This window comes from Oncorhynchus nerka, linkage group LG11, assembly GCF_034236695.1.
Source record: "Oncorhynchus nerka isolate Pitt River linkage group LG11, Oner_Uvic_2.0, whole genome shotgun sequence".
NCBI lineage: Eukaryota > Metazoa > Chordata > Actinopteri > Salmoniformes > Salmonidae > Oncorhynchus > Oncorhynchus nerka.
Genome location: NC_088406.1, coordinates 27,783,772 through 27,796,108, shown reverse-complemented (window position 1 = coordinate 27,796,108; position 12,337 = coordinate 27,783,772). Strand labels below are relative to the sequence as shown.

Below are 12,337 nucleotides of genomic sequence, written 5' to 3'. Positions count from 1 at the left end.
CAGTCATCTTGCTTAGTAATTGCGGTGGTTTTATGTCTGTTGTATTTGGGCCATATACTGTATAGGGCCTATTTGAAATTGGTTTATTGCACTTGCACCAAATATTTGAATCTAAAGTCCTAGGTGAAGTGAGAATTGTCTGTCTTGTGTACATGCATGTTGGTGTCTGTCTTGTGGACTATGGTTATAATTTATTGCTCTGTAAAACACTGTGTGTCTGGCTGATCACCTGTGAGACATTTTTATGCTTTGCTCTGGGAGTCATATCTCCATGTATTCGCTGTTGTTTTCTGGCTGGTGAAATTCAATATCATTTTTAACCCCTTTTTTCTGTCGCGCTTTAAAGTGCAATCATATCAGTCAAAAATATCAAAATCCCAATTTATGTTCCAAAACCAACTTTATAAGAGCTGTTAAAAATAGGTTATATTTAACTCAAAAGTCCATGATTTACGCATTGTTGGCAGAATAGATGGAAGCAGTTCTATGCATGATTTAATATAAATTACCAATACATTTCTTTGTAGTCCAAAAAAATATTGCTATCAGGTTGGAAATCACATCTGACCGGGTACATTGTTTGCTGCCTCCACCCATTCGAGATGTTTCAATGACTCAATATTTTGAACAAAAATGGACGACTGTAACGAAGGCTGAGAATGTCAACACAATCAAACTAGCAAGGGCAATGATCAGAAGTCCGCCATAACGGGGCTAATAGGCTAGCGCACGTGTCAAACTCAATAGGACACACAATCGAGTATAAATGAGTAAACTTTTGAGTCATCTACTTTATGAAATTATAGCCTGAGTCTCGCATCAGTCAATTTAACTTCAATTGAATTTAACTTCAATTGCGCTGCTTTCGTGTGCCCCGGTTACAGCGCTCAGCCGAGGGGAAGTGTACAGACACTCCACAGCATATTATGCACATCTACAAGCATAGCAGCGAAGGTTGGACAAATATGATTTATATCTTTGTTGTGATATGTTCAAATGCTATATACAGTATCCTCTGTACATACGTGGATATTTATAAAGGGACACGTTTTTTTAATAAGAAAACAATGGCCATTTTGGGAAGTTTTTTGTATAAGCAAAAAGGATATGTCTGGTCCGCAAATGTGTTGTTTTGTCAATATGGCCGTGCGCTGATTTGAGTTTGACACCCTGGGCTAGCATACCTATTTATGTATGTAGCTATTTATTTAGCTTAAAACACAGAGCATAGCGTTAGCTAGCTAGCTGCTGGGAGGATAGTGGGGTGAGCGACTGACTTTTACCACTCATCGTTTTTCGATGGCTACAGCTAGAGATGCAGGTGCCATTTTTAGTTCATTTGCAAAAATGTGAATCGCTTTGCTAGCTATGCTGAACATGAACGACTGTTATCCACAGTTATTAGGGGTGCGTGCTTAGTCCCCTCCTGTAGTCCGTTCACCCACAACTGCGTGGCCAAGCACAACTCTAACACCATTACGTTTGCTGACGACACAACAGTGGTAGGCCTGATCACCTACAACGAAGAGAGAGCCTATCGGGAGGAGGTCAGAGACCAGGCCATGTGGTGCCAGGACAACAACAACCCCCCCCCCCCCCCCAATGTGAGCAAGACAAAGGAGCTGATCGCGGACTACAGGAAAAGGAGGGCCGAACAGGCCCCCACAAACAACGACCCGGCTGAAGTGGAGCCAGTCGAGTTTCAAGTTCCTTGGTGTCCACATCACCAATGATCTGTCATGGTCCAAACACACCAAGACCGTCGTGAAGAGGGCACGACAAAACCTTTTCCCCCTCAGGAGACTGAAGAAATTTGGCAATGATACCCAGTTCCTCAGTTATACAGCTGTATTATCGGGAGAATCCTGACCGGTTGCATCACCACCTGGTATAGCAACTGCTCGGCATCTGACCGTAAGGCACTACAGAGGGTAGTGCATGTGGTTCCCATTCAGTTGTCAAAATGTAGGTTGGGTCAAGAATCCACTGGCAGGCAAACTGCAGAAGGATGAACAGGCTACTAATTCCCAATCGTTTATCAGTGCGATTTTGACGGCCAATTAGCAAGTTTGAGAGGATTTATCTAATGTTCCCTCTTCAGATTTGAGCTCATCTCGCTCTGGCTAGCGTACATTGACGATCTTGTTGTTTATGTGCATAGGCAACTGAGGGCAAGCCTTTTCATGGTTGTTTGCTTAGTATAACTAAGTTCCCAAATGTAAGAAGACGCCCATGGTATTTGCAGAAATCCATTCAGGTGTATTTTGTGGCTTTTGGCGAATAACGTTCTAAAGTTGCGCTGTTGCTACTGCCTGTAAACGCCCAGTCCAGTTCAAAGTGAATGTTGGCAGGCTTCTGTGGAAAATGGCATATTTTCATATAGACCTACTGTAGCTCTGATTGGCTATTGCGCACCGGTCTGCCTAGACGCCGGTCCTGGACAAGACCGATGTTTATATTAGGTTTTATTTACTGCAGTGTCTATTAATTGTCCAAACACATGGCTGCTTTCCCACTCTATATTGCTATATACATTTCATGTACGCTACTATACGTTATTCCCAAACATTGTATGAAAACGTGAAAATTAGTGCTCACTTGTCAGAAAATGTAAAATAAGTATTGTCATTCATCCTGGAGGTGTAAATGAACAGATTTTAATAAGATTTTATGTTGATCAAATGTAGTCAGTTCCACTTTAAAATCAAGCTTGTCCACTCCTGCTGGCATTTATTTTTCAAAGGCTTAATTTCCATCAAAGCTTTATTTTACAATGTCCTCTCTTAGCTACGCAAGTCCAGAGAGGAAGACATATGAATACAACTAATAATTATCTTATGTTTAAGATCACAACTTATCTCATGATCACTACATGTGGTAGGGTAGCCTAGTGGTTAGAGCGTTGGACTAGTAACCGAAAGGTTGCAAGTTCAAATCCCCGAGCTGACAAGGTACAAATCTGTCATTCTGCCCCTGAACAGGCAGTTAACCCACTGTTCCTAGGCTACCATTGAAAATAAGAATTTGTTCTTAACTGACTTGCCTAGTTAAATAAAGGTAAAAAAATAAAATAATACGTTTTGTAGAGATTAAAAGATAATCAAAAGTACCATTCATCATCCATTAATTTGTTCAGATGCACAACCACCTGATAAAGGAGCCCTGTGGCTGTGTTGATCGCAATGCCTTCATGGGGCATGTAAGACTTGAATGATGCCTGACAGGCAGCACTGTCTCCAGGCTGCATGCTTCCCCAAGACTACAGCCAATTGCATGCTAATTAGCTATGTAGTCTTGTTAGCTAGCTTATTACCTATGTTGGTTGTTAGCTTGCATAACTGACACGTGTATAATTATAAGGGACACTTCACTAGCTTGCTAGTTCACAAGACTAGGCAAGTTAGCAGCGTTGTAAGAGAGGTAAGGGACATTTAGAGCATCCTGTAAGGCATCGTTGAGGGCTTAAATGCCCCACCCGGGCTTAGCTTCCTCACAAGCTCATAGCTCAAGGTAAGGGACATTTAGCTTGCTAACATTCTAACTAACACACTGATAATGATCTCCAAACACAAATGAAAGCATGATGTTAGCATGAGTTTTATTATTGCTTAGTGTAGCAATCAATAAGAACTTGTGCACTGTTCCACTGAGGGCTTTTGCCGCCTCAGCCACACAGCCAATAGTGGTTAGAGTGTTGGGCCAGTCACCGAAAGGTTGCTAGATCGAATCCCAGAGCTGACAAGGTACAAATCTGTCGTTCTGCCCCTGATCACTGTTCCTAGGTTGTCATTGTAAATAGGAATTTGTTCTTAACTGACTTGCCAAGTTATAGGTTAAATAAAAATAGATAAATCAATACGTCCATTTATTTTTAACAACTTTTGTTATAGTGATCATGAGATAAATAAGTTGTGATCTCGCCATAACGAGTCATTTTTTTCCGTACTTAGCTCTTTCCTTCTTCCTCTGTCGCCCTCCCCCTCTTGCACTCTTTTCTCTCAAACTCTTTCTCTCTTGCTTGTGCTCTGGCTGGCTTTGAAAAGGGTGGTGTGAGATCTTCTCTGTCATGTCGTACAAGCATCACACTTTCTAATTTCCTTTCGTGTTTTCAATCCACTCTGTTCCAACTCCTCATCCTGCTCTCCTCCCTCCCCCTTTTCTGCCCACCTTTTCCTTCAGGTGGTGAGCCAGCGTTTCCCCCAGAACAGTATAGGGGCGGTGGGCAGTGCCATGTTCCTGCGCTTCATCAACCCTGCCATCGTGTCACCCTACGAGGCAGGCATCCTGGATGAGAAGCCCCCACCCAGCATAGAGAGGGGACTAAAGCTCATGTCCAAGGTATGAGTTGGGAGATTCCATCTTCCAAAAATAAGCATCTTGTGTGAAAATGACAGTAGTGGCTTTGAACAAAATTGTTTGATAAAATAATTGTAAAAAATATTATATTTATTACCTTTGATTTTAGTTAAGTTGCTCTCTGTTTTGTTCGCAGATCCTCCAGAGCATTGCCAACCACGTGTTGTTTACTAAAGAGGAGCACATGAGGCCTTTTAACGACTTTGTGAAAAGCAACTTTGATGCAGCCAGGCGGTAAGTTAGGTTGAAGATGCAAAGAGTTATATAAGAACCCTGTTGTCAACAATGGGACCAGCTATGCTAGTTAGCAACGGCGCAGTTACCAGCAACGGCGCAGTTACCAGACGTCTTGAACTGTAGATTTTTACGCGGTAAGTCAGAAGAATTTTAATACCAGCAAAACTTCTGACAAAAATCCCCACTTTCAAAGCGGATAAAATCACAAACTGCTCTCTCAGTATCCTGAAAAGAAGGAAATTATCGGAGTCTCGGCTTTCTCTTATGAAGCTAAGAATTACGTACCTGGACTCATTTTCTAATATTTTATAGATATTTGTGATAGATTTCCAGTTCTGTAAGTAACATTCACTCTGTGATCCCTCTATATTGCCCTGTAGGTTCTTCTTGGACATAGCTTCTGACTCTCCTCCCAGTGACTCAGTCAACCACAGCCTGTCCTTCATCAGTGATGGCAACGTTCTGGCCCTCCATAGGCTGCTGTGGAACAACCAGGAGAGGATCGGACAGTACCTCTCCAGCAACAGGTCAGTAACACACACACACACAATGAGTCACCAATCATCATGTTATGTACACTACCAGTATAGCCCTCAGTCTGACAGCGGTCTCTCTTCCCATTCCATAGGGACCACAAGGCAGTGGGCAGGCGGCCGTTTGACAAGATGGCCACCCTTCTGGCCTATCTGGGGCCCCCCGAACACAAACCTGTTGCAGACACCCACTGGTCCAGCCTCAACCTCACCAGCTCCAAGTTTGAGGAGTTTATGACCAGGTAACACTCTCCTAGTGTAGAGTTAGTCTCTAAAATGTTCTGAGACACTCGGGATGCCAGCAGTTGGTGAGTGGAGTTGATTCAGAAGCATTCTATTGTCCGTTTGTCCCTGATTTCTAGGCACCAGGTCCATGAAAAAGACGAGTTTAAAGCCCTGAAGACCCTCAACATCTTCTACCAGGCTGGAACCTCCAAGAATGGCAACCCTGTCTTCTACTATATTGCTCGCAGGTAAGAGGAGCCAAGGAGTGTACTGTATGTTAGTGTTGCTGTCTACATACAGTGCATTGGGAAAGTATTCAGACCTCTTCCCCTTTTCCACATTTTATTGTTACAGCATTATTCTAAAATGGATTAAATAAATAAAAACATCCTCACCAATCTACACACAATATCCCATAATGACACAGCAAAAATATGTTTTTAGAAATGTTTGAAAATGTATTAAAAATAAAAAACAAATATTTTATTTACGTAAGTATTCAGACCCTTTGCTTTGAAACTCAAAATTGACCTCCGGTGCATCCTGTTTCCATTGATTATCCTTGATGTTTCTACAACTTGATTGTGGTAAATTCATTTGATTGGACATTATTTGGAAAGGCACATACCTGTATATATAAGGTCCCACAGTTGACAGTGCATGTCAGAGAAAAAAAACAAACCATGAGGTCGAAGGAATTGTCCATAAAGCTTCGAGACAGGATTGTGTCTAGGCACAGATCTGGGGAAGGGTACTAAAACATTTCTGCAGCATTGAAGGTCCCCAAAAACACAGTGGCATCCATCATTCGTAAAATGGAAGAAGTTTGGAACCACCAAGACTCTTCCTAGAGCTGGCCGCCCGGCCAAACTGAGCAATCGTGGGAGAAGGGCTTTGGTCAGGGAGGTGACCAAGAACCCGATGGTAACTCGGATAGAGCTCCAGAGTTTCTCTGTGGAGATGGGAGAACCTTCCAGAAGAACAACCATCTCTGCAGCACTCTACCAATCAGGCCATAAGCAGCTCCCCCGCTACTTTGTGCAATTTCCGCCCGAAGACATACCCAAATCTAACAGCCTGTAGCTCAGGCACAGAAACAAGGATATGCATATTCTTGGTACCATTTGAAAGAAAACACTGAAGTTTGTGTAAATGTGAATTGAAGGTAGGACAATAACACACAATAGATCTGGTTTAGATAAAACATACGTTTTTTATTTTTGTATCATCTTTAAAATGAACAAGATAAAACAAACATTCAGATAGGATGATGGGGACAATTTCAGTGAAACATATAAGAGGGCAACAGTACTTGTGCAAAGTTTCAGAATGATAACTTCTAAAATGAGTGTGCTACATGACATTTATCATGAAGTCACCCAGGTGTCCCACACAAGTAGCCCAAATGTACCCAAGTGGCCAAATTGGTGAAGGTATACATTTTGAAACAAATAACTATACAAAATACCAAAATGGTATTCTAACACCCCCCCCAAAAAATGTGAGAAAAAAATAATAATGGGGAAAAAAATAATTATTGATTAAAAAATATGGGGGGAAAAATATATAAATTTACAAAATAACATGGGTAACTATTTATACACTTTCAATATTTGGAAGACCCTCAGTCCTCTATCAAATCAAATCTATTTATATAGCCCAAGCCTAAAACCCCAAACAGCAAGCAATGCAGGTGTAGAAGCACAGTGGCTAGGAAAAACTCCCTAGAGAGGCAAAAACCTAGAGAGGAACCAGGCTATGAGGGGTGGCCAGTCCTCTTCTGGCTGTGCCGGGTGGAGATCACAGTGGTTGTAGAGGGTGCAACAGGACAGCACCTCAAGAGTAAAAATGAACAGTTTAGGGTTCCATAGCCGCAGGCAGAACAGTTTAAACTGGAACAGCGGCAAGGCCAGGTGGACTGGGGACAGCAAGGAGTCATCATGCCAGGTAGTCCTGGCGCATGGTCCTAGGGCTCAGGTCCTCTGAGAGAGAGAGAATTAGAGGGAGCATACTTAAATTCACACAGGACACCGGATAAGACTCCCATTCGGAGTCAGTGTCACTGTGAAAGAAAATGTTCAGTTAGAATAGTATGAGCCCTGTATCAACAGGTATAATAAACAAATATATGTAGAGAGTTGAAGATTGAATATATTATTATATTATTATTTCCTGTTAGATCTACTGTCTCTTTTATATTATGACATTTCAGCTAGATCTACTGTCTCTTTTATATTATGACATTTCAGCTAGATCTACTGTCTCTTTTATATTATGACATTTCAGCTAGATCTACTGTCTCTTTTATATTATGACATTTCAGCTAGATCTAGATCTCACTGATCTCTCTTTTATATTATGACATTTCAGCTAGATCTACTGTCTCTTTTATATTATGACATTTCAGCTAGATCTACTGTCTCTTTTATATTATGACATTTCAGCTAGATCTACTGTCTCTTTTATATTATGACATTTCAGCTAGATCTACTGTCTCTTTTATATTATGACATTTCAGCTAGATCTACTGTCTCTTTTATATTATGACATTTCAGCTAGATCTACTGTCTCTTTTATATTATGACATTTCAGCTAGATCTACTGTCTCTTTATATTATGACATTTATGATTTCAGCTAGATCTACTGTCTCTTTTATATTATGACATTTCAGCTAGATCTACTGTCTCTTTTATATTATGACATTTCAGCTAGATCTACTGTCTCTTTTATATTATGACATTTCAGCTAGATCTACTGTCTCTTTTATATTATGACATTTCAGCTAGATCTACTGTCTCTTTTATATTATGACATTTCAGCTAGATCTACTGTCTTTATTATATTATGACATTTCAGCTAGATCTACTGTCTCTTTTATATTATGACATTTCAGCTAGATCTACTGTCTTTATTATATTACAACAGACCAGCTGTATCTACTGTCTCCATTTCACTTTGGCCATTGATGTCATCCTGCCCTCTCCTCAACAGCCTCAAATAGGCTATTTCATGTGGGTTGGGGTGGGGCGGCAGACACACTCATCTCACATTTCATGACATTAAATGTTTATATATTTCTTCTAAAATAAAAATCACAAATAATATTTTATATTATTAATTTCAAACGAGGGTAAGAACTTACCCGTCCAAAACGATGTCCTCTCCCGTTCAAAAAATATTCCTCCACAATCGCTAAATGAAGCGTCCTACAACCATCTCTGTCTCACCTTCCCAATCAATTTATTCTACAGTTGTGTGTACATCTGTACACATTTGGGGTGGCAGGGTAGCCTAGTGGTTAGAGCGTTGGACTAGTAACCAGAAGGTTGCAAGTTCAAACCCCCGAGCTGACAAGGTTCAAATCTGTCATTCTGCCCTGAACAGGCAGTTAACCCACTGTTCCTAGGCCGTCATTGAAAATAAGAATTTGTTCTTAACTGACTTGCCTGGTTAAATAAAGGTAAAATATAAAAAAAAATCTAGACTTGACTTAGTCACCATAATGATTGATATATATATAAACAGCTGAATCTGCTCGTTCACAAAACAATGTAATGCGCAATATGTGTTTCTCCTTCCGGTATGAAAATTCAATAGCGCATGACTCTCTTTACGCTGGAGCTTACTACATGGGTTGGTCTTGCAACACATAAACATGGCGTATTGCCGTTTAGCTCAGCTCATTGGCTATCTACCCTGCTAGATTTCAAGACGATCAGTGGTCATTGGGTTAAAAGACAGTCAATCAACGAAACAGCGGGCAAATCATTGGTGCACAATGATGTCATTACTTGTTGTCTTCAAATCGGTTTCTTTCAGTCAATACATCCCGCGAAATGGTCCATCAGGTTTGATTGTGTTACAAACATACCAGTTGATTGCAGTGAAACCAAACATGACTGGAAAAGTCACGTTCTGTGTGGGTGATTTACCTGGAATGTGTCGTCAAATGGAATGAGACGGAATTCACGACACAAGCGGTTCACAAAATGTTTCGTGTTAGGCTATGAAAACGGATTTTATCAAACAAAAGATCATTCATTGTGTAACAATGAGCATTGGAATTGCAAACAGATGAAGATCGTCAAAGGTAATCAATTTATTTTATTGCAGTTTGTGATTTTGTTGCGCCTGTGCTGGTTGAAATAGTTATGGGGCTCTATGCTCAGATAATCGCATCGTATTCTTTCGCAGTAAATCCTTTTTTGAATCTGACAACGCAGTTGGATTAGCAAGATTCTAGGCTTTCGATACATGTGAGACACTTGTATTTTCATGAATGTTTAATATGACTATTTATGTAGCGATCACCTTATGTTGTGGAATTTCAGCCCGCTAGCAGGTTCCGTGCGCAGGGAGGTTAAGAAAGATGAACTGCACAAAGTACAGAGAGATCCTTGATGAAAACCTGTCCCAGAGCACTCAGGACCTCAGACTGGGGTGAAGGTTCACCTTCCTACAGGACAATGACCTTAAGCACACAGCCAAGACAACGCAGGAGTGGCTTTGGGACAAGTCTGTGAATGTCCACGAGTGGCTCATCCAGAGCCCGGACTTGATCCCGATCGAACATCTCTGGAGAGACCTGAAAACAGCTGTGCAGCGACGCTCTCCATCCAACCTGACAGCTAGAGAGGATCTGCAGAGAAGATTGGGAGAAACTCCCCAAATACAGGTGTGTCATGCTTGTAGCATCATACCAAAGAGTACTCAAGGCTGTAATCGGTGCCAAAGGTGTTTCAACAAAGTACTGAGTAAAGGCTGTAAAGTAACAAAATGTGGAAAAAGGGGATGGGTCTGAATACTTTCCAAATGCACTGTACCTCTGTCTGTAAGGTGTGTGGTAGGAAGGGAGTCACTTTCTGGCCAAACGGTCGTGTGTGTGTGTGTGTGTGTGTGTGTGTGTGTGTGTGTGTGTGTGTGTGCGTGCGCATGCAGTAGGGGCTTAAAATGGAACTGACATCATTTTAGCAACATTAAATCTTGTTAATGTATTCATATACACCCATAGGAAAAATATGACTCCTTTTTTTTCACTTTTTATGACAAGCAAGCACTTTGAAATGGTCATTTTTGCGTTTTCATACATTAATAAAATGTTTGGGAATGACGTAGAGTAAGGCATTGTGAAAATTCTACACCAATATAAAATGGGAAAGCAGCTGAGCGTTTGGCACACGGGCCTGCCATCATATTGCCTGTTAACACACTGGATTGTGTGTTTACAGGCAGTAGCAACAGCGCAACATTAGATCATTATAAAGCCTTTGCCAAAAGTCACAAAATACACCTGATTTGAATTAATGCTAATATGTAAATACACTACATGACCAAAATGATGTGGGTACCTGTTTGTCGAACATCTCATTCTAAAATCATGGGTGTTAATTTGGAGTTGCTGCTGTAACAGCCTCCATTCTTCTGGAAAGGCTTTCCACTAGATGTTGGGACATTGCTGCGGGGACATGTTTCCATTGAGCCACGGTGAGGTTGGGCGATTAGGCCAGGCTCGCAGAGGCCAGGCCCGCAGTCGGCGTTACAATTCGTCCCTAAGGTATTTGATGGGGTTGAGGTCAGGGATCTAGACTGGCCAGTCAAGTTCTTCCACACGGATCTTGACAAACCATTTCTAAACTCGGCAAAAAAAGAAACATCCCGTTTTCAGGACCCGGTCTTTTAAAGATAGTTCGTAAAAATCCAAATAACTTCACAGATCTTCATTGTAAAAAATCATAAACAATTAATTAACATGCACCTGTGGAACGGTCGTTAAGACACTAACAGCTTACAGATGGTAGGCAATTAAGGTCACAGTTATGAAAACTTAGGACACTAAAGAGGCCTTTCTACTGACTCTGAAAAACACCAAAAGAAAGATGCCCAGTGTCCCTGCTCATCTGTGTGAACGTGCCTTAGGCATGCTGCAAGGACGCATGAGGACTGCAGATGTGGCCAGGGCAATAAATGACAATGTCCGTACTGTGAGATGCCTAAGACAGTGCTACAGGCCAGACAGCTGATCGTCCTCACAGTGGCAGACCATGTGTTATAATACTGTGCAGGTGTTGTTACGTCACCTATGGGACAGGTACAGGATGACAACAACAGCTGCCCGAGTTACACCAGGAACGCACAATCACCCCATCAGTGCTCAGACTGTCCGCAATAGACTGAGAGCTTGTAGGCAACAACGTCGCCTATGGGCACAAACTCACCGTTGCTGGACCAGACAGGACTGGCAAAAAGTGCTCTTCACTGGCGAGTCGCAGTTTTGTCTCACCAGGGGTGATGGTCGGAGTCTCGTTTATTGTCGAAGGAATGAGCATTACACCAAGGCCTGTACTCTGGAGATGGATCGAGATTGAGGGTCCGTCATGGTCTGGGGCGGTGTGTCACAGCATCATCGGTTTGAGCTTGTTATCATTGCAGGCAATCTCAACGCTGTGCATTACAGGGAAGACATCCTCCTCCCTCATGTGGTACCCTTCCTGCAGGCTCATCCTTACATGACCCTCCAGCATGGCAATGCCACCAGCCATACTGCTTGCTCTGTGTCTGATTCACTGCAAGACATGAATGTCAGTGTTCTGCATCTGCCTTGGAAGAGTGGGGTAACATCTCACAGCAAGAACTGGCAAATCTGGTGCAGTCCATGAGGAGGAGATGCACTGCAGTACTGAACTTCTTGGAGACAGAGGGGCAGTATTGAGTAGCTTGGATGAATACAGTGCCCAGAGTAAACTGCCTGCTACTCTGTCCCAGATGCTAATATATGCATATTATTAGTAGTATTGGATAGAAAACACAGAAGTTTCTAAAACTGATTGAATGATGTCTGTGAGTATAACAGAACTCGTATGACAGGCGAAAACCTGAGAAAAATCCAACCAGGAAGTGGGAAATCTGAGATTTGTCGTTTTTCAACTCTTTGCTATTCCAATATACAGTGTAAATGGGGTCATATTACACTTCCTAAGGCTTCCAC

The 12,337-nt window shown here is 41.8% G+C and overlaps 1 protein-coding gene across 2 annotated transcripts in view; it reads left to right on the top strand.

The window, feature by feature from the left end:
- Positions 1-12,337, top strand: part of LOC115136636 (neurofibromin-like) — a 121,395-nt gene that overhangs the window by 30,550 nt on the left and 78,508 nt on the right. For both annotated transcript variants that reach the window (XM_065024351.1, XM_065024350.1), the window contains exons 29-33: positions 4,180-4,338; positions 4,493-4,590; positions 4,974-5,120; positions 5,222-5,368; positions 5,489-5,599. In XM_065024351.1, the coding sequence (XP_064880423.1) occupies positions 4,180-4,338; positions 4,493-4,590; positions 4,974-5,120; positions 5,222-5,368; positions 5,489-5,599 (662 nt within the window). The remainder of the gene's footprint in view (positions 1-4,179; positions 4,339-4,492; positions 4,591-4,973; positions 5,121-5,221; positions 5,369-5,488; positions 5,600-12,337) is intronic.